Source organism: Rana temporaria, chromosome 13 (assembly GCF_905171775.1).
Source record: "Rana temporaria chromosome 13, aRanTem1.1, whole genome shotgun sequence".
Taxonomy (NCBI): domain Eukaryota; kingdom Metazoa; phylum Chordata; class Amphibia; order Anura; family Ranidae; genus Rana; species Rana temporaria.
The window spans coordinates 32,718,073-32,741,992 of NC_053501.1; the positions used below are offsets into that span (position 1 = coordinate 32,718,073).

A 23,920-nucleotide genomic window follows, 5' to 3' on the forward strand; every position below is an offset into this window, starting at 1 on the left:
TCTCTCCAGCATGTCACCAGGGTCACCAGAACTAGTGTCCCATTGGAAGATTTCTCTTCTCTTCTTTGTTCTGAACTCAAAATATGGGATTTTCATTTACTTTCACTTTTGTCAACAGTTAAAAGAACAAATGAAGAGTAAATCTCCCTAATGGGGGCACAGACAGAAATAAAAACTAACAGGTGTTTGGGCTTGATTTGGCATAAAAACCCTGGGCAAAATGGTGTCTCGCAGGCAGTTGCTTATTTTTGATTAACTAAAAAGTAGGGACGACTTACCTAACTGGATGTGCTTTAGGTACCTGCAGCTCTGACATTCCTTTGGGTCTCAGTTTCCCCATCCTATAGCGCTTAAGTCTTACGATATTGAGTGCCTCCTGAGGTCAGACAGGGAGAAACAAAACTCTCTCTCTCCTCTATTTCCACCTGATGTGACTGGATACCTCTAAAGTTAGCCTGTCTCTATCTGGCAAAATTATATTCCTACTCCGGCTGATGATTGGGAGGTGGGCATCCAACAAATACGGTGGATGATCTTCACAAGTGATAGGTTTATCCAACTGAAATTTATACATGGGGCCTATAATTCTACTGATAGGCTGTCTGGAGTTTTTTTTTCCCAGGAAGAGGTGTGCCCCCAATGTTGTTTCAACATGGGTACATTTCTACACATGGTCTGGTTGTGCCCACACGTGCAGTAGTTCTAGAATAGAGTGGTTGAGGATATTACCATGATAGTTAAACTACACATTAGGTACCCTGCTCTTTTTTACTAGCCATTTGTGATACCATCAATGCCACCCACCCTAAAAAAAAAATAATCATCTGTTTTCGTTTTACACATCCTACTATGCTCAAAAAACAATCCTGCTTCAATGGAAGGAGACCGCCCCTCGCACTGTACAGCAGTGGTGGGCTTTGGTTAATGCTGCCCTTCCCCCATACGCTCACATACTTGGGGAATAATTGCCCGCAGAAGTTCCCTAACACATTGGCATAATGGGATGAAGTGCGACAGTTGACTCTGTAGTGAAGTAGGTCTTAGACACTTACTGCATTCTCTGATTTATTTAAATGCCATACGTGAATTGTGACAGCTGAGCAGAGAGCCCCTCCCCCCATCCTATTCCCTCCCTTTCCTTTTTCCTATTTTGGCGAGTCCAATGCTCCATGGTCATGATTGGGCTCTCACCTCTGTACATTGTGACAGGGGGTTGAGGGTGGGCTGATAGTGGATGTATATGAATACTCTTGCTCTTCTTCCATATGGTTTACCTACTCCTTGTTCCTTGTGATGCCTAGATTGGATTTTGTAGAACAGTTCTAGAGTATGTACTGCCCAACTGGAGTATACACATCACTGCTGTCTGTATTGTTTTTTGTCAATCTTACTAAAGTTTGTTAAAAAGAATTTAATAAATGATATCCCCTTCTACTCTACCCAAAACGAAAAAAAAAAGTTTTGCGTTTAATTACACTTTATGTTTTGTTTTTCCTCATGTGGGCATTTGTTAATAATATGCAAACTTGAACAACTTTGCAAACAAATACAGTATTTTGGTCAAATCAAATAGCCATTTCTCAAATGTGAAACATATGTAGGACATGACAACTTACACTTTCAGATTTTCTTTCTCCTTACACAACATTTGATATGCCTGTCTAGCAGCACATAAAGCATCCTGGAAGCTCTTAAATACTTGGCATAACGTTTTCTTTTCAGTTCTCAATACGGTAAGTTCATTCAGCAGATCCTCACACTTTGACAGTAAAAGCTCAGAGCCTCGGCTATCTCCATTGGCTTTTTGAACAGCAGACTCTTGAGACCTTGTTCGTGAGATGTCATTATGAAGCTTCTAAAGTAGAAAATGGAAGGAAGAAAATATGAAATAAAACCTACTTTTTATGAAATATCCATAGACTTGTTAACAGAAAAACTATAGTCTTCTTGCGGAATAAAAAAGATTACTTCAGGAAAAAGTAAAATACTAGTTGTAACTCTGATTTGTCATTTGGAAAAAATTATACCTTTGTAAGAAAAGGAAAATGTCCTAAAACAATTTGTCCCTAAAACTAAGAACTCAGAATATTCACCAGACTTAAAGTGGAAGTTCAGGCAAAAACTAATGCTAAACTTGCTCTCTACCATGTTCTAAACCTAATCTATTCTAACCATGTAAAACAAAAATCGCTATTACTTACCCAACAGCCGATACGGTCCAATCCCAGCAGCAGCTTCAGTGTGGAGGCAGATGCAGGAGAGGCAACTGACAACGGAAGCCCCAATAGGAAGTCTATGGGTGACATCACTTCCTAGCCATTATCAGTCCTCTCCCGCACACTCTTCTGCCGCTAGAAACTGGACAGGATCAGCTGCAGAATAGGCAAGTACAGCAATTTTTGCTTTACAGGGTTACATAGATTAGGTTGAGAATGTGACAGAGAGCAGGTTTTGAGTTAGTTTTTGCTTGGACTTGCACTTTAAAGGTCCGTACACACAATCAGAAAATCATCCGAAAAATTCCACTTTTGAAGCAATCGCACAATAATCTGATCGTTTGTACACAATTTTTAAGCGCAGATCATGACAATTCATGCAAACGAATCCAATGGGACAAGCACAATTTTAGCTTAATCAGTACAGTTGTCGTCCAAAAATACAATACAAAACATTACATCACCTCCAAATTTTTATTCTAACGTAAGAGAATTTATGTAACTTTAGCAACCTCTTATTTTCGATATTAGACTAGCATGCAACAAAAAAAACAGACGATCATTCAGCCGATAATCTCATTGTGTGTACCAGGGATAAGCAAAGGTTTAAAAATCAAGTGTGGCATTGTGGTAGACCACAACAGTGAATTCATGTGCATTTGAACTGCCCTTGACCCTCTTCTGTTTTTAGCTGCTTTCGCATTTCTTCTGACTTGTATGGTGAGAGAAGAGAAGTCCCTTACACTAGCAGACAGAAAAATATCTTGGCTAGTGGTAATAGATGTATTTTGCTTTTTAATACAGCAGTATCACTATGAGCTTCTCTGAGCTCCCTATTAAAAGCAAGCAATGCAAGTAGAGATGCGTCGAAACATCAGGAAAAAAATTGTGTTTTTACCATTCTGGCAAAAAAAAAAAGGCTGATAATGGCCGTGGGTCATGCAGCCCGAGTGCACGTTCCCCGCGGTTGGGACTCGGGAGAATACAGGGCTTTGTGGGACAGCGAGCGAGCTCCATCCTTCCTGGATGGATGAAGCTACTATATTCATTCTAAAAGGTGAGCATTGCCGCTGGAGATCTTTTCAACTGCTCTCTTTGGAAAGTTAACTGTACAAGAATGATATCCAAACTAGAATTAGAATATAAAAATACAATACAACATAAATTGATTGCATGTTATTTAGAAAGAGATATTATAGTAGTAATCAATACTACTAAATGCCAACAACAGGGTACATGTTTAAAATGCACTACCCTCTTGTTAGTATAGTATAACATACTACTGAATGCCATCTTTTTCTAAATAGCATGCAATCAATGTTGTATTTTTGGTACAAGATGTACTGCAGTGCAGACATACCTTGCATTATTGTGCAGCTTATGTGAGTTTATTTAAAATTTGTATTTATACTATTTTTTGTCCAATTTTTGTGTTACTTCATGAAAGCCCTTGTTTTATGTTACTGGATTGTATTTTTCACATTCACATTTGAATTCATGATATTAATTAAAAAGTCAAATATACAATTATATATAAAAAATATATATATTTTTTAAAAGTTTCGGTCAAATGTATCCAGAATTTGTCAGTTTCAGCACCAAAATTTTCATTTCGGTGCACCACTAAATGTAAAGAGATTGACACACTAATGGCAACAATTATAAGAATGGAAACATTCACTACTGCACACAAGTATTCTCAAACTATGAAGAATAATGGCTTTTTTTAATGGAGCAAAGCTTTTACAAAGCAGGTGTCACATTCACAAGATTGTATAAATGACATGAAGATCACAGCAGGTTCAAGTGTTCTGTGGATAGCCATGCAGGTCACTTTCCCATTTCATTTTGACAGCCAGGAGCTTGCACTGCTGTGTGCTCCAAGGTGAAAGAGCACATAGACACTATGGGCCAGATTCAGGTACATATACGTTGCTCCCCCGCGGCGTAACGTATCTGATTTACGTTACACCGCCACAGGTTTACAGCGTCAGTGCCTGATTCACAAAGCTCTTACCTGTAAATTTGCGGCGGTGTAACGTAAATCCGCTCGGCACAAGCCCGCCTAATTCAAATGGGGCGGGCACCATTTAAATTAGGCGCGTTCCCGCGCCGAACGTTCTGCGCATGTCCCGTGTTAAAATTTCCCGACGTGCTTTGCGCAAAATTACGGCGCCCCAACGTTTCTTTTGAACTGCGACATGCATTACAGCGTTTCGTATTCCCGGACGTCTTGCGCAAAAAAAAAAAAAATTGAAATTTGACGCGGGAACGAAGGCCACACTTTAACATGGCTGTTCTAAAGACAAGCCATGTTAAAGCAGGTGTAACTTTGCGACGAGAAAAAACGACTAGCGACGACATACGAGATTGCGACGAACGCGTGGATCTTCGTTGATCGCCGTAACTAGTCATTTGCATATTCTACGCCGACCGCAATGGAATCGCCACCTAGCGGCCGGCCTAGAATTGCATCCTAACATCCGACGGTGTAAGTCAATTACACCTGTCAGATCTTAGGGCTATCTATGCGTAACTGATTCTATGAATCAGCCGCATAATTAGGATGGGCGGATCACATAGATACGACGGCGTATCAGGAGATACGCCGTCGTATCTCTTCTGTGAATCTGGCCCTATATAGCTACCAGTCTTTACACATGATAATAAACTAATCAGTGAATGGGCTGGTGAGCTTTGTGAAACCAGCTATCAGGCTGGGTTCACACTTTTGCGATGCGGGACACCGAATGTGATTTACACAGGAATGGCAGCGCATTCCTATGCGCATCACGTGCGATGTGTGTGTGGTACAATTTAAACCATACATTTTTGTATGGCTCAAATCACATCACATCTGCACCAAAATGGCGCAGGATCTTTTTTTTGTTACGTTCCATTCATTTAGATACGGTATTCGTTATTTTGGATAATTCGTAACTTCGGATAAATTCGTATTCGTTACGTTCACTAACAGCCAAATTTGAAAGGAAATTCCAATACATATAATTTAGTTAGTTATTATTAGTTAGTTATTTCAGATTTTCAAATTTTCATTTTTTCAAATTTCGAAATTTTCAAATATTCAAAGTTAAAAATATTTACTATATTTAAAAATTAGCAAATGTGTCTCAATTCGTTAAAAAAATTATTCGGAACTGAATGAATTGCACATGTCTAGCACCATTTTGGTGTGGATGCGATGCGATTAGAGCCATACAAAACAGTCTCTTCAGAAGTGCTGCATCTGGTGCATTGAAATCAGCAGAAAGTTACCCTGAAAGTGACTTCATGAACCTTTTGTTGTTCTGCATAAATATTTATGTACACAAACAAGTATTGCGCCATATAGCCCATTATTACTGTATTGCCACCAAATGAAAGCTAAATCTGGCCTAAAAAAAAAAAAAAAAAAAAAGTTTGCAATGATATGTACATTTCTATCAATACGTGTGTGGAAGCTGCAAAAATAGTTCATGCGATTTGTTTTACCCTCATCAGGAAGGGGGTTCAAAAAAATTCAATACAACAACAAGAAAAAACAGCAAGGAAGAGAAACAAATCTATTAGAACTCGAATTGACATTCAAGTAAACGTAGGTTGTTGTACATGACCCAGACGTGGCCCCTTTGTTCTCGAGCAGATGAACCCAGTATTCTCCATGTCCGCCCTCGCTTTCTCTCTTCTTCTTCCAAATTATGACGTTAGTGCGGCTGCTGCCACGAAATACGCCACTTCATCCGTCATTGTTTGGAGAACAGAAAGCCCCACAGATCAAAGCGAAAACCAAGAAGAAGATGAAAATAACCCAGGACCAGAAACGCATAGTAATAAATGTCAGACATTTTTTTCTGTATTTTTCTATATTGGCCAATACAAACCAGCCAGAACTCAAAAACACCAACACAATGCACAAAATAATGAAATGTAAGCATTTCCAAGTTTAAAATACGGTTTACCTCAATTTCTTCAATGTGCTGCGCCAATTCATTCACAGATAATTTAGGTGGATTTTTCTTTAAACTTTCAATGCCTCTCTCCAACATCACAACGTGTAATCCTTCTGGACTCTGCTCAGACTCAATTTTATCATCTTCCCATACACAAAGGTTCTGCAGAATGACAGAGAAATGTGCAAATACAGAACATACCCATTTAGTTTATGTAACCAATACAAATAGTGATACAGATGAAAATAAAAAAATAAAACATTTGAATCTTTTAGTTATCAAATTTGCATGTTAAAGAGATCTCATCTAAATACGTTATTTCTCTTTAATGGTGATTTATCTGTGCTTGAGTTTCTATGTCTATACTGCTGTGGCTGTCATAAGGAGGGTCCAATTTTGTTGGCACTTTTATTTTATATAATGGGGAATAGAACAGGAAGAGCAGGGACATGCAATTGTGGGGAGAACATCTGAAATATGCACACAGACAGGTGGAGAGAATTATAGTAGGATGATCTTGACTTTAGAGTATTCAAGAAAAAAAACAGGGGGCTGACTCAGTCCACTAAGCTCCACCTATAAAATAGGTATATGAACTGTAATTATTTATATAAAACTTATGAGTTCCCTATGAGCCTCACTCCCGCAACTGAGCAGAATTGAGGAATGCCTTTTTCTGAGGCTTTGAAGCTTTATTGGGATTTTTGAAGATTAAGCAATCTAAAAAAAATTACGTCTCAGACTATATTGAAATGATAAACGCCAAGTTGCTTTTTTAGTAAGGAAATTATGAATAATGAATCCATTGTAATCATAGATATGCACAACCTATTGCATTAGGATGTGCACCTCAAAGCTCCAACACACATGCGTGTTTGACATTTACTGGCCTTTTCCCTGCTCTTCATCCTGATACAATGGGGGGAGGGGGGGGGCCCAAAGGGAGCACACAGGGGAACCCAGACAGGAAAAAAGAAGAGGACCATGAACAGGAGGGGTGGCATAGATTGGTACCAATCCCCTGTACTTTACTTCTGTGGCAGCTGAATGTCAGCCAGAGGAGAATAAGCCCCTGTTTAGCTTCTGTAGGAGGTTAGAGAGATAGAGATTGGTTCCACTAAATTCCACCCCCTCCTGTCCATGTTTTGGGGATCAGCAAGGAAGGACCACAGTTTACCTCTGATCTGCCTGCAATCGACAGGTTTCCAACCCCAGGATTAGGGTTTGCCCACACCTACGATTGTAATTTTCAGGCAAAGCTTTAATTCCCAGTAGGAAGCCATTTGGCCCTCCTTGTTTCTCCCCAATCCCTTGTCCACAGACAGTTTCTATACTTTGCACTGATAAGCACTAACAAGTCAAAAATAGCTGTATGAAAAGGTGACCATTACACGTGAGTTCACAAAAAATAAAAAAACACAAACATGTTGCAGTGCCTAAGGAAGCAGGGCATTTGTTTAAAACATTTATTTCCATTTGGGTGCTCTTTAATTTTTACCCAAACGCATCTATTAAAATACTTACCTTCAGCCAGTCACTCAAATTCCTCACTGTGCAACATTATAAAGCCTTTTCAGCCCTGTCTAGCTACTATTGTACATGAATGCCGCTGAGCTCATTCATTCCTATGGCTGGTCCTTACCAACGGTGACTTCAAGGCATCCAGAGAATTCTTACTACTAAATAGGCTGAGCAGGGTGCACATGAAGTAGGACAGGGATATGCAATTAGCTGTTGCCAAACTACAAATCCCATGAGGCATAGCAAGACTCTGACAGCATCAAGCATGACACCCAGAGGCCGAGGCATGATGGGACTGGAGGTCCGCTAATTGCATATCCCTGAAGTAGGAGCTGGATTGAGCCAGGACTTTTATCTTGCAAGGCTGTGCGGGGGGCGGGCCTGGCTACACATTGAAGAACTCAGGTGTGGGACTGGAATTAAGTGTTTTGGTAGGAATATTAAAGAGCAGTCAGGGATTTACAAAAAATGTGAATGGGCTTTACACATCTCTATAATTTTGGCCTTATCCTGTTTAAAAGCAACTCTGAAGGAACAGTGATGTTCTTAATGGTGTTTTTCTTCCCACTATCCCAATGTGGGAAATAATGCTCATTTTTGTTTGAACCAGCATAACAATTCCATCCATTTTATAAAGGTAATTGTACTTACAACCGATAGCCAAGAAAAGTTGGACAACAAACAAAAACGAAATCACCATGGATTGGGTGGACACACATCAAAAATAATATGGTCCTACCTTTATAGTATATCTGTCACTCAAATACAGTGGAGGCATCAGAGTTAGAATTCAGCATATAAATTCACAGCAAGCAAAGCGCATCACTGCAAAATGAGTCGCAGTAACTTAAAAAGGAATTATAAAGACTTTAAATTGCCCTTAATGGGACTTTAAAAGGCACTAATCACAACGTATTTAATTATATTAAAAATTAAAAGAAGTTTAATTGATACAAAATCGTACAAAAAATGTAAAACATGTAAGTATAGCATAAAACACGGCTCCTAGATCAAGTGTACACCTTCTCCACGTGATTGTGAGTAACTGATCCATTTAAATATGTTTGCTCAAAAATTGGCATGGTTATAAACTAGATGTCATAATATATGTCTAAATTGCATCAGAGATGTGATACTCCACATACCCCTGATAAAAATCTGTCCTCTCTGAAACGCATGAAGAAAGTCACATCATGTCACTTGTCATTTCTAGGACAAAAGAGATGTCTTTTATGCCATAGTTGCATGTTTTAATTTTTTTGTATGATTTTGTATCTATAAAACTACTTTAATTTTTATAATTACATGTGTTGTGATAAGTGCCCTTTAACGTCTCATTAAGGAGAATTAACAATCTAATTCTAATTGAAAAAGGGACATTGGCACTTAATAGAGTACCTGCATCATCCCAAAGTAGGGCGATTGGCGCACTCATATTCCTTTTTTTGTGTATTTAACCCATAGTTCTTGTTTAAGCCATAGTGTTAAATACTAGTGACTTTACACACTGCGCTGTTTAAAACACAAGCTGCTTCCACTCTGTAGGGTGACGAGACATATTAACAGGCAAATGTGTTACATGGAATGTTTAACGAGAACACTTTGTTACCATAAAATTATACTTACTTAGATCTCACCTTCAGCAGCCCAAAGATTAAAAAATTACATTATGAAAACCTAAAGCGTAATTGTTTGCATCCCATGTAACAATATATAATATGAACTATAATATATTTAAAAAAAATTCAGTCAGAAAAGTGGTGAACCAGCCATGTTTCCCCGTAAAAGTTTATCAAACTACAAAAGAACTGCACAAGAACATGACAGACCGTGAACTTCCAGGTGGACTCTAGTGGTCCTATGTTGATGGTTTCAATTAAATATATATATTATCTTATATGACAAAATAACTTTTTACTGTGAAAGACTTTGATGTGTTTTTGTCCATTGATTGCATTCTCTGTATGATTGAAAACTTACATAGGCAGCCCAACCGCAAAAGGATAAGAATAGCCAAAGCTGACAGTGACGGCTCTCAGCTCAGAGCGGAGGGGAGAACTGAGCAATCAGCATTGTTTGATTACTCAGTTCTCGATGCAGAGCCAAAAAAGGCATCGATGCTGCTAGGTGAGTGACTATAAATGTTTATTTTTTCAAAAGTTTATACTTCTCTTAACTGAAGGAGAACTCTCAGCAGGCCGACAACATAACTGCCAATTGAGAGGCAGTGATTTAGCATAGTCACCCTGCAACTGCTGTTACTGACAGATAACCAGGTAAAAAAAGTTTGCTAGAGACTAGCGGAAAATCATTTGCTTAAAACAAAAAACTGTATACAGCAAGATATGATGCCAAACATACTAAAATATTTTACTATTTGTAGCACCTCGTCTTTGGTTTATGAACAAGTGTTTAACCACTTAAGCCCCGGACCAATATGCAGCCTAAAGACCCAAGGTGTTTTTACAGTTCGGGACTGCGTCGCTTTAACAGACAATTGCGCGGTCGTGCGACGTGGCTCCCAAACAAAATTGGCGTCCTTTTTTCCCCACAAATAGAGCTTTCTTTTGGTGGTATTTGATCACATCTGCGGTTTTTAGTTTTTGCGCTATAAACAAAAATAGAGCGACAATTTTGAAAAAAAAGCAATATTTTTTACTTTTTGCTGTAATAAATATCCCCCAAAAACATATATAAAAACATTTTTTTTCCTCAGTTTAGGCCGATACGTATTCTTCTACCTATTTTTAGTAAAGAAAAAAAAAATAAGCGTTTATCGATTGGTTTGCGCAAAATTTATAGTGTTTACAAAATAGGGGATAGTTTTATTGCATTTTTATTTTTTATTTTTTTTTTACTACTAATGGCGGCGATCAGCAATTTTTTTCTTGACTGCGACATTATGGCGGACACTTCGGACAATTTTGACACATTTTTGGGACCATTGTCATTTTCACAGCAAAAAATGCATTTAAATTGCATTCTTTATTGTGAAAATAACAGTTGCAGTTTGGGAGTTAACCACAGGTGGCGCTGTAGGAGTTAGGGTGCACCTAGTATGTGTTTACAACTGTTTGGGGGTGTGGCTGTAGGAATGACGTCATCGATCGTGTCTTCCCTATAAAGGGAATGACGCGATCGATGCGCCGCCATAGTGAAGGACGGGGAAGCCGTGTTTACACACGGCTCTCCTCGTTCTTCAGCTCCGGGGAGCGATCGCGACGGAGCGGCTATAAACAAATAGCCGCGCCGTGGTCCCGGATCGCTCCCCGAGCGGACCCGACCTCCGCATGTAGCGGGGGGGGTCCCGATCGGACCCCCCACCCGCTAATAGGCGAGGACGTACCTGTACGCCCATGTGCCTGTACGTGCCATATTGTGGACGTATATGTACATGCGGGGGTCGGGAAGTGGTTAAATAATAACTCAGAATCTTATAGCCCGAAAGATCCATATTGTTTGAATATTTTCTTAGTACACAAATAAGGAACACTGCAGAAAGGAATACATATACCTATTTATATATTACTATAAAAGAGTAGTGACAGTTTAGCTAGCTCATACTGTATGACTCTTCCCCCCCATTGCCCAATCCCCAAAAGGAGGCGCGGCGGGTAGGGTGGAATGAAAATTCACCAACACTTTCGCTAATCCCCCACAGTAGATTGCCACATGCTTCTAATTTTTAGGTCTTCCAGGAACAGAGAGTGCAATTACAGGTCCTTTGCAAAACTATCCATACATTTAATCTTTTTTGCTCTCCTGATACAGTTCTTTCAGATCAGAGGTGCTTGTTTCTATTGAGTTCTGCCATTTTCCCCCCATTATATTATTTATTCTTTTATTCAGCCATAAGGTGGAGCTCCAGGATCCATTTACAACGTTTACCCACATATCCTTATACAATTTGGCTAGAAAAAGCAAAGCCGAGTAGCTCAACTGATATTTACACAGTACAGTTAGAATAAAGACTCATCAAAACTGCCAACCAAGGACATACCCCTCCATTAAACAGCCCCTCTAGCTAACTATCCAACTAGTTAGGTAAAATTCCCTATATACTTACCCAAGACAAGTCAAGTGAAGTGGCAAGTCCAGTGTATTTTCTTTTCTGGAATGCAGAGTGCAAGGTTCCGTCTTTGCGTGCCCACGTCGCTGCCTGGTGACATTTCGCATTGACCGTCCATCAGATGGTTCTTCACTGGTCCTGAAGACTCCAAAGCACTACATGATGCTGTCCTGACTAGGAGACAGCATCAAGATCAGGTTGACCTGGTTTGCGGTGGTGGACCACTGGTCTTCACTACCAGAAAAAGGTGGCGGGGAGGGTAACATGACGGTTTTAATATACAAACAATTGGATGGGGCAGGAGCAACCTGGGCTGAAGGAATGGAGGGTTCTTTTAATTTCCCCCTGGAGATGGTATCTAAAAACAAATGAACTAAAAAACAAAAAAAGCATCACAGAATGCTACACAGGACAAGTAGGAGCCTGAGTGGACATGTAACTGTGAAGGATGTCAGTGTAAATCTCCCTGATTGGTTAAATTGTGGGTTAGATGGATTCATGTGTCACAAGCTATTGACATGTTAATGACCCTTCCTCAGCCAGCTCCCTAGTTCAAATGGTAATTGATTTATTGTGTGTGGGAAGGAGACCGGCCTTACTGTTTACAATGATTAGAAGTGGCTCATGTTAATTATTCTGAATGCTTCATTGTGGTCAGGCTGTTACACCTAGTAATTAACTCCGCTGATGTCTTTATCTAAAGAAACGTGTGTGCATGGTCGGCTCCGACTTGTCTCCTATAATCTGTATGGGAAACCCCACTGTGTGAGGGGGGGCGTTCCTAACAGGCTGTAACCACATATAAGCTGAGTTTTTGTGTCAATAAAGTGTCTTGTTCTAGCAGTAAGCTTGTCTCATGTGTGGCTTTCTGGGCGATTCCAGGGATATCCCTCCTCGTGGAATATTGGGGTGATTGTCGTTATGGGAAGAAGGAAACGTTGACGGGGATATCATACCGATACCGTCACAATTGGTTGGTAGCAGCGGGATCTTCCCTTCTATTCCCCTTCACACCCGGATTCCAAGCAGACACTGGAAGAACTACTGGAAGTTCGTGGAAGGATCGCTAGCAACAAAACCAAGCGGGTCATCATAGCAGAATTAATGGAGCTAGACCAGGAGGACGTGATTGCAGCAACGCCAGCAGTACAAGAGATGGAGACACCAGTGATTCAGGAGGAGTCACCAACCAACAAGCTAATGAGAGAGAAGCTAGCGTGGTTCGGCCCGAACCCAACGCCGGATGTGGTTCTGAAAGTGATGGACCTGTTAGCGGAGGAGGCTAAACAAATAAGGGACGCAGAACTACAGAAGGATAAACAAATAAGGGACGCAGAACTACAGGAGGCTAAACAAATAAGGGACGCAGAGCTACAGAAGGCTAAACAAATAAGGGACGCAGAACTCCAGAAGGCTAAAGAAATAAGAGACGCAGAACTACAGGAGGCTAAAGAAATAAGAGATGCAGAACTATAGAAGGATAAACAAATAAGGGACGCAGAGCTACAGTTAAAACTGGCAGCAGTCCAACAAGCAGCCGCACCTTCTCCGAACAGTGAGTACAGCACAGCAGACGCAAGGAAGATTCCGTTTAGCGCTTTTAAAGCTTTTGATGAAAAGGACTGTGAGATTGATAACTACCTGGCGGATTTTGAGCGACAATGTAACCTGCACCGAATTGCTAGAAGAGAGTGGGTTGCAATATTGTCAGGCAAACTGTCAGGCAAAGCTTCTGATGCTTTCCGGACCGTGCCAGATCAGGATATCCATAGCTACGCCAGGGTTAAAGAAGCGCTCCTGGCTCGTTATGCAGTAACCCCAGAGTCCCACCGACAGAAGTTCAGGGACTCACGAAAGACTCTTACGCAGAATGGGCATGCCAGCTGTCCCTGTCGGCCTCTAACTGGGTTAACAGCAGCCAGGCCACCACCGCAGAGGACATTTTGCAACTAATGCTCCTGGAGCAATTTTACAATCACATCCAGACGGATGTCAAAGATTGGGTGAGAGATCGCAGGCCCATGACTCTACCAGAGGCCGCGAAGTTGGCGGATGAATATGCGGATACTCGCAAGACAAACCAGGTCACACCACGGGTACAACCTCCACAACCAACGGCGCCCTCACACCCACCAGCCGCTAGATACCAACCGCCTAACAGACCGATGACATCTAGCCCTCGCTACCCACGCCAGGAGGACAACGAACAACGCTGCTTCCGGTGCAAACAGTTGGGTCACTTCAAGCAGAATTGCCCCATGAACGACAACACCAGGTCAAATTGGTCTCAACCGGGGTACCGCCCACCAGCAGCAGCCCATTGTGTAGACTCGGCTTGGGATCCCCAGGAGCTGGGTCAGGAAGAACCATTGGGCACCCCTTACGAAGCCCTCATGGTACAATCTGTTATTACGGACAACAGGGAACACCATTGTCAGCTGGTCATGGGCGACCGCCATGAGCCGGAGGGGCCTTGGAGGGAGCTGGGCAGAAAGAGGCACCGCCAGCTACCCTCCAAGAAGAAGAGGTCCTGGAAGTCATATAACCAGCGGACCTGGGAGGAGAAGAAGCGACTGGAGGAGATGGAATCGCAGCGGGCGCCCCAGATGCGGGCCGAGATGTTCGCCAAGGGCCCACCGGTGGCCCCTTACACCACCACCCAGTTCCTGATGATGAAGGACCACGTGGAGAGCCTGCAGGACATGAGCAAGCAGGATCTGATCCGTGAGTACATAGAGCTGGAGGAGTGCATAAGCCGCATGGAGGAGGAGAACAACCACCTGAGGTCACAGCGGGCTGACCCCCCCAGGCTCCGTGAACTGGAGATGGAGCTGGAGAAGCTCAAAGAGGAGAACCGGCGGCTGCGGAGGGAGCAGGGGGTGGCTGACCTTATGGGGCTCTGAGTCCCCTCTCCCCCCCCCCCCCCCCCGGACTCTGAGCACCAGTGCTACAGCATTTCAACAAATATAACTTTTTCTTTTTATGAATCTCCTGTGATTGTCACTTCAGAGCCATAACCTGCCCCCTCCCATAGCGGGACACCTAGACGGCGGCGCACAGACCCATTCGCTGTCTTCACACTGACTTCTGGTGACTTTGCAGATCGCACAAAGACTTGGGGACTGACCGGCGTGTGATCTGACGACCCGGTGGCATACCTGAGTCGGAAGCAGTTACCAATGGAGTCCAGTCACGCCAAACGGAGTTAACCTCGGACTAAAAGCTCTGAACCCGTCAACCCTACTGGACCAGGGAAGGTCCAACCGGGTTTGCCGGAGCAGGGAGAAAAAGGGGGGCCATTGTGAAGGATGTCAGTGTAAATCTCCCTGATTGGTTAAATTGTGGGTTAGATGGATTCATGTGTCACAAGCTATTGACATGTTAATGACCCTTCCTCAGCCAGCTCCCTAGTTCAAATGGTAATTGATTTATTGTGTGTGGGAAGGAGACCGGCCTTACTGTTTACAATGATTAGAAGTGGCTCATGTTAATTATTCTGAATGCTTCATTGTGGTCAGGCTGTTACACCTAGTAATTAACTCCGCTGATGTCTTTATCTAAAGAAACGTGTCTGCATGGTCGGCTCCGACTTGTCTCCTATAATCTGTATGGGAAACCCCACTGTGTGAGGGGGGGCGTTCCTAACAGGCTGTAACCACATATAAGCTGAGTTTTTGTGTCAATAAAGTGTCTTGTTCTAGCAGTAAGCTTGTCTCATGTGTGGCTTTCTGGGCGATTCCAGGGATATCCCTCCTCGTGGAATATTGGGGTGATTGTCGTTATGGGAAGAAGGGAACGTTGACGGGGATATCATACCGATACCGTCACAGTAACATATCTATAAAAGGGTACATATAGAAACTGCAGAAAATAATATAAGCCATATCTATAAAAAAACTTCTGAATACATCCTGCTAAAATTAAATCCTATAACACATGAATAGACCTGAGATTTGGTCTTGACATGCAAGGGCCACTTAGAATGTATCTGAATTACAGGTGATTTTCTGACCAAGTAAGAAATAATAATCCATGCTGCCCATAGCAAAAAAATGTATTCCCTAATTAACACTTCTTAACAAACTATAAACATAAATGAGTCAATTTGGTTATCATAGGTAATACTTATTTCTTCTGGCACCATCAATTGGCCCAATGTACTTGATTTCACACTTTCGATGCAGTTAATAATGATCAGCTACATTCAGACTATGCCATAGAGCACATTTGTTGAGAAAGCAAAATCAAGTACCTTAATATGGCTGGCAAACTTTTCCAGAGTTTTCTCAGGCAGGGCAGAATCTCCACCAGCATGTGAAATATTTGAGAGTATCTCTTGCATCCGTTTCTGAAATTGGGTATAGTGAGGGAGAGGCTCTTCCAGGGCAGATACCGCTTCCTTAAAGCCAACAGACAGCATAGCGGTAGCTTCTCTGCTGGTGGGTGATTTAAGCTGTTTACTGACCAGCTGGGTATCCTGTGCCTGGAAAGCAAAACAATGACAAAATTCACTTTAAATTAGGCTATTGTAGATGAAAAGAAAAAAAACAGCGTGATTTTTCTGTCATCTTAAAAAGAAGTAATAGCACTAATCTAGCTGGGCTTAAACTATATATCTGGTTCAGAGTTTCTCAACCATGAAACCATTTGGGATCCCCCAGGGTGCCATAAGCACGAGATTCAGCATGCCTTAGATTAGAGATGGATGAGAGCACTCAGTTATGGGGGGACTAGGATGTGATGGGAAACTCTATGGTGATTTGGGGCGCCTCTGATGTATAGGTGGGACTTTGATTTGATGTGGAAGCTTGGACATGATGAAGGCCTCTGACATGAAGGCTCTTATATGGAGGGAAGGGGGGTTGTGGCTCTGATGTGAAGGGGGCTTCTGACGTGAGGATAATTTTTATCAAGGTTTATGTCTCCCATTGATGAGCAACATTTACATTTTACATTTTCAACTGGGGTGCATTTTCCATGCTTTTAAAGGGTGCCTTAACTGAAAAAAGTTCAGAAATGCTGGTCTGGGTAATATAAAAACATTTCACAGCAGTCACCTGATCAGAATGCCCACCTCCGCCTCCTAGCATTTTGATTCAGTTAAAGGGCCAGGAGGCGGCAGCAGTAAGGGGTTAAAAGTGCTGCAAATATAGAAAATTACCTATTAATACTGCCAAACATCCAGTATGCATGTACTGAAAAAAGTACAGAAACTAATCTCCCTAATGGAAAACAGATAGCAATCAAAACATGACAAATAGCCAGATTCAGAGAGAGCCCTGCATCTTTAAGGCGGCGTAGCGTATCGTATTTACGCTACGCCGCCTTAAGTGAGAGAGGCAAGTGCTGTATTCACAAAGCACTTGCCTCCTAACTTACGGCGGCGTAGCGTAAATGGGGCCGGCGTAAGCGCGCCTAATTCAAATGAGGATGGGGGGCGTGTTTTATGGAAATTACTCGTGACCCGACGTGATTGACGTTTTTTACGAACGGCGCATTCGCCGTCCGTGTACATATCCCAGTATGCATTGCTCCAAAGTACGCCGCAAGGACGTATTGGTTTTGACGTGAACGTAAATTACGTCCAGCCCCATTCACGGATTACTTACGCAAACGACGTAAAATGTTCAAATTTTGACGCGGGAACGACGGCCATACTTAATACTTAACCTAGGGGGCAGCTTTATCTTTACGCAGCGTATCACTTACAGAAACGGCGTATCTTTACTGCGACGGGCACACGTACGTTCGTGAATCGGCGTATCTAGTCATTTACATATTCTACGCCGAACTCAACGGAAGCGCCACCTAGCGGCCAGCCTAAAAATTACACTTTAAGATACGACGGCGTAGGAGACTTACGCCGCTCGTATCTTAGCCTAATTTAAGCGTATCTGGTTTCCAGAATATGCTTAAATTTAGGACGGCGTAGATTCAGAGTTACGTTGGCGTATCTACTGATACGCTGGCGTAAATCTTTCTGAATCCAGCTAAAAAGTTTCTAACCCTTCCCCACTGTAGCCGAAAATAAAAATAAATAATTTCCATTTCAAGCCATATTGACCCAGTCTCTGTCTTTTTATTAGAACTTGATATGAATTGTTCTGAATGGTATCAGTTTAATCATAACCATAACTGCGTAAAAAAATGGATACTGTACAAACATATTCAAACTTTTTTTCTTTCAAACTAACCCCACAATGAGGCATAACTTATATTTCTACAATATAAACATATTCTGTAAATTATCAGTTGGGTAGACTAGATTTAAAAACCAGCTTGAGATGACAATCAAAATAAACAGTTTTGAGAAGAAATCAAAGTGTGTACATTGTAATTAAATCTCAGGATAATAGCAAACATGTTGGCAAAAAGTATTTCTCACTATTTCGAAGCTTCTCTCCTCATATATAATGCATTGAAACACCACTGCTTAGATTTTGTAATTTGCAGCAGACTCACATTTAATCCCACAACGTCTTCAAAATGATCTAACTCTTTCTCCTCCATTTTAACAGTGCAGGGAATCTTGGCAGCAACTTTAGAAAGACGTTCCGTGTAAGATTTGATTTCATCACACATCGGCTAAACACAGAGAAAGAATGCACAAATTAGCATCATTATTCAATAAATGCAATAATACTTTATGGTGTCGTCTGGGTCCCACTGGATGTATCACAACGCTATAATGCTGTTATGAAGCAAAATATATTTGGTTCTTATCCGCTCAATTGTGGCTTAATTACAGCTGTACTTCATTCTTCTAAAGTCCATTACCTATTCAGTATACGTGTCACTGTTTATGCATTCAACTGGTCTGAAACCAATTAAACAACTAAAATGATGTCCCAAAAGCTATATAAACTAAAGTTTAACAATCTAAAACTTGAGTTGGAAGGAAGAGCACGCAAATGGGACAGCGGAGTGGCAGCTGGAAGGGATTAATCACAAAGATGGGAAAATCAGGTCCTAGTAAAGTGAAACTAAATCAGAGATGGGCACAGGCGAGAAAGTACAGTTATTTTGCTCCTGGCCCTAAACAATAACCCACCATCCCCACCCTAGACGTATATTAACCTGGACTGACCAAGGCCTACGAGAATTCTCAGCTCCTCTGGTTAAATGTATTTTTCTCCTGGCTGCAACTGTGCACAGGAGATGCCAAGAGATGCCACACTGAAATCCCTTCTACCTCCTCACTCGCCCCTCTTTTTGGTCTGACGTTATACTACACTGAACCATTCCCCTAATCCAGTGTTCGCAACCCCCAGCATGCATGCCAGAGATGGCACCTTTTCTGCTTGTTTGTGATCTGGGTAAATCAGTAACCCTGGATCTGATTCACCAAGCCCACTGTCCCTGTACCATATCCTAGCAATGACACCCTGGCTACAAGATGTTCCACCCTGACAGTGCGCCTTACTGGCTGGCAGCTCTCAGCCCAGGGATCTTAGTGGCTGACGGATCTCAGTCTGGGAATGCGTATACAGGGAGTGCAGAATTATTAGGCAAGTTGTATTTTTGAGGATTAATTTTATTATTGAACAACAACCATGTTCTCAATGAACCGAAAAAACTCATTAATATCAAAGCTGAATATTTTTGGAAGTAGTTTTTAGTTTGTTTTTAGTTTTAGCTATTTTAGGGGGATATCTGTGTGTGCAGGTGACTATTACTGTGCATAATTATTAGGCAACTTAACAAAAAAAATATATATACCCATTTCAATTATTTATTTTTACCAGTGAAACCAATATAACATCTCAACATTCACAAATATACATTTCTGACATTCAAAAACAAAACAAAAACAAATCAGTGACCAATATAGCCACCTTTCTTTGCAAGGACACTCAAAAGCCTGCCATCCATGGATTCTGTCAGTGTTTTGATCTGTTCACCATCAACATTGCGTGCAGCAGCAACCACAGCCTCCCAGACACTGTTCAGAGAGGTGTACTGTTTTCCCTCCTTGTAAATCTCACATTTGATGATGGACCACAGGTTCTCAATGGGGTTCAGATCAGGTGAACAAGGAGGCCATGTCATTAGTTTTTCTTCTTTTATACCCTTTCTTGCCAGCCACGCTGTGGAGTACTTGGACGCGTGTGATGGAGCATTGTCCTGCATGAAAATCATGTTTTTCTTGAAGGATGCAGACTTCTTCCTGTACCACTGCTTGAAGAAGGTGTCTTCCAGAAACTGGCAGTAGGACTGGGAGTTGAGCTTGACTCCATCCTCAACCCGAAAAGGCCCCACAAGCTCATCTTTGATGATACCAGCCCAAACCAGTACTCCACCTTGCTGGCGTCTGATTCGGACTGGAGCTCTCTGCCCTTTACCAATCCAGCCACGGGCCCATCCATCTGGCCCATCAAGACTCACTCTCATTTCATCAGTCCATAAAACCTTCGAAAAATCAGTCTTGAGATATTTCTTGGCCCAGTCTTGACGTTTCAGCTTGTGTGTCTTGTTCAGTGGTGGTCGTCTTTCAGCCTTTCTTACCTTGGCCATGTCTCTGAGTATTGCACACCTTGTGCTTTTGGGCACTCCAGTGATGTTGCAGCTCTGAAATATGGCCAAACTGGTGGCAAATGGCATCTTGGCAGCTGCACGCTTGACTTTTCTCAGTTCATGGGCAGTTATTTTGCACCTTGGTTTTTCCACACGCTTCTTGCGACCCTGTTGACTATTTTGAATGAAACGCTTGACTGTTCGATGATCACGCTTCTGGAGCTTTGCAATTTTAAGAGTGCTGCATCCCTCTGCAAGATATCTCACTATTTTTGACTTGTCTGAGCCTGTCAAGTCCTTCTTTTGACCCATTTTGCCAATGGAAAGGAAGTTGACTAATAATTATGCACACCTGATATAGGGTGTTGATGTCATTAGACCACACACCTTCTCATTACAGAGATGCACATCACCTAATATGCTTAATTGGTAGTAGGCTTTCGAGCCTATACAGCTTGGAGTAAGACAACATGCATAAAGAGGATGATGTGGTCAAAATACTCATTTGCCTAATAATTCTGCACTCCCTGTATATGGAAGGAGCACCAGACCAAAAAAACAGTCAAAATTAATTTATTGATATTGTGTTATAAGGCATCCGACACGTTTCAGAGGTCAAAGGAACCCCCCTTCATCAGGGCTACAGGAAAACATAACAAAGTAAAAACAATTGTGACTGATAAAACCATGAGCCCAACAGTCATAAAACATAGGATAAAACATGGATAAACATACATATACTTTATGTGTATTTGTGTACTTTTACTGTTGATGTATTTTGATACTCATGTTTTGATATGTGTGAATTATTTCTGTAAACAATAAATATGTTTTTATAAAAAAATTTAAATCAAATTGTGATGTGATTTTCAAAGTCTTTTGGGCTATAAGTAGGTGTGGTGTATAAAACATACATATATGTAATCTGCTGGCGTACCCACTGAAGGGTAACCTTGTCTGTTGCAAGTAGCCTAACCTGACTTTTCAAATGTTTTTTGCCCACTCACTACCTTGTTTAAACTTAAGTCCCAGCGCCTCTTGGATGTTCTTTTTTCCCCCCCATTGGACTCAGTCTGGGGATGTCATTGGCGCAGGGCCGGTGAAACCATAAGAAAGCTTAGGCAGCCACCTTATGGCATCAGGATGGGGTGGGAGGTGCTACAGGGACACTCGTGTGGGCTCACTCCCAAGCCGCTTTAACACAGAGCTTGGTTCAGCCCCCTCTCCCTCCTCACAGGCTCCTGATGCTTTCTCTGAGCCTATGAGGTGAGAGCCACTGCTCTTGTGCACAGCGCTGGATCATGGTTGGGCTCAGGTAAGTATAAAGGAGGGCTGGGGGGAATAGCTACACTCAGAATGCAATCCTTCAGCCTTTAGAAACACTTAGGGTGCAGAGTGACAGTCATTGGTTTTATAAACCAAACTATGGCCTTGTCTTTGTGTTGACTGCAAATGCTGCAGCTTAACAGTGGAGTGAAAGGACAAACTAAGATTGCAATTTTACATTTTAACCTTGCCTAAGGATCAATATAACTACCTTGTAAAATTAACAAAAAGCTGCACAAACAGTAATGATTAACTAAATATTGTAGGTAAACAGTATATGAAACAATAACGAGGATAATGCAAACCAATATGCACAGTCTTGATGAAAGGAAAAAAAATCTAAATCATTTGACATTTATAAAAGGAAAAAATGTACTAACAGCTCAGGGAAATTAGACATTTTATCACCCCAATCTTACATGAAAACTGAAAGATGCCAAAAAGACATAAAAGGTCAACATAAAACATATAACTGCTACTAATTTTATACTACTGGAACACACAGACAGAAGATTAGAGGATGCACACACTGAACTCTTACCTCAACCTCCTTTAAAATAACAACTCTTCCCCCGTCATCTGAAAGCATTTCAGCCCGCCGCAGTTTCTCCTCCACTGTAGTTAGCAGAGCAAAGATTCGAAGGGACTCATAGTCGTCGGCTGGCAAGTCGCTTAGCGAGGTCTCCAGTTGTCTGGTGAGAAATAACTGGCAAATTACAAATGATCTGATGGACAGTTTAAAATAAATTATAGCTACAAGAAAGAGCAATTTAGATAGGTTATCATTAAAGAAGCAAATGAATCCAAAATGTTAGCTCTTATCAGAGATCCCAGATATACACTAATCAACCATAACACTGACAACTGACGGGTAAGGTGAATAACATTGATTATCTCTCAATGGCATTTGAAATGTCAATGGGATGTATTAGGCAGCAAGTGAACATGTTGTCCCTGAAGTTGATCTGTTAAAAGCAGAAAAAAATGGGCATGGCCAGAGACCGGTCGGGGTACCCATGCTGACCCCTGTCCAACATCACCTACAATGGTCATGAGAACTGGTCCATGGAGCAATGGAAAAGGTGGCCTTGTTTGTTGAATAATGTTTTCTCTGACATCATGTAGATGACCGAGTGCGTATGCGTCACTTACCTGGTACCAGGATGCAGTATGGGAAGAAAGCAAGTCAAGGCAGTGTGATGCTCTGGGCAATGTTCTACTGGAAAACCTTAGGTTCTGTCATTTACATGGATTTTACTTTGACACGTACCACCTAACTAAACATTGTTGCTGACCAAGTACACCACTACATGGCAAAAATGGTTCAAGAATAGTTTGAGGAACTCAGCAATGAGTTTGAGTTGCTGAATTGGCCTCCACATTCTCCAAATCTCAAGCATCCGTGGGATGTGTTGGAAAAATAAATTCCGATCCATGCAGGCCCCACCTCACAAATTCTAGGACTTAAGGATCTGCTACTGATGACTTGCTGCCACATACTACAGCATACTTTAAGAGGTCTAGTGGAGTCCATGCCTCGATGGGTCCGGACTGTTTTGGCAGCAAAAGGGAGTCTATTAAATATTAGATGGGTGGTAAAAATTAGGTCCTGAAGAAGTCCACGAAGATAAATAGTGGGCTAAACTTGTCAACCACGAAACACACCACATGGGACCTGACAGTCTCCTGCCATGTACAGTAAGGCTCAAGAGAGCCAGTAATTATCTGCTATGTTCAGGATGGACTTCTGACTACGCATGCGCAGAAGTTTCAAGGGAGTGGAGATAGAGGAGACTGGCGCCAAGCCTGTGAACTGAACTGGGGACTGCTGTTCGGGTTGGTCGTTGAGAGCATATAGCAGCCATGACAGTCAGGGCTCCTGCAATGTCCTGCATCCATAATCGTGAGCCTCGAATGATCTCATAATTACTGCTTTGATCAGAGTTAAATCTCATGCAGTGAAACGCTGCATTCTGAGTTATCTTACACTCTGCCAATTGCATTGCGAGTCAGCATAATATCCATCCTTGATGCGGACAAAGCTTTTTTCTTTTCATCATTGAACTTTGACCTTGATCAATTACCGATTACTGGAATATCCCCTAGTGAACTTTCGCTTAACTTTCTTTGATGGTCACCCAAGGAACCATTGGGGATATAATGCAAGAATATATAGTAATTCCAGTATTTTCAAATCCATAAGGCATGGGTGCTCAACCTGTGGCCCTCCATCTGTTGCAGAACTACACGTCCCATCATGCCTCTGCAGGTCATGCTTGTACCTGTCAGCCTTGCAATGCCTCATGGGACTAGTAGTTTCGCAA

The 23,920-nt window shown here is 41.8% G+C and overlaps 1 protein-coding gene across 3 annotated transcripts in view; it reads right to left on the reverse strand.

The window, feature by feature from the left end:
- SYNE2 (spectrin repeat containing nuclear envelope protein 2) overlaps nt 1-23,920 on the reverse strand; it is a 431,618-nt gene that overhangs the window by 222,862 nt on the left and 184,836 nt on the right. For all 3 annotated transcript variants that reach the window (XM_040333402.1, XM_040333400.1, XM_040333403.1), the window contains 5 exons: nt 22,138-22,288; nt 18,219-18,341; nt 16,009-16,239; nt 6,176-6,328; nt 1,617-1,855 (listed from right to left, as the gene is read on the reverse strand). In XM_040333402.1, coding sequence (XP_040189336.1) covers nt 1,617-1,855; nt 6,176-6,328; nt 16,009-16,239; nt 18,219-18,341; nt 22,138-22,288 — 897 coding nt within the window. The remainder of the gene's footprint in view (nt 1-1,616; nt 1,856-6,175; nt 6,329-16,008; nt 16,240-18,218; nt 18,342-22,137; nt 22,289-23,920) is intronic.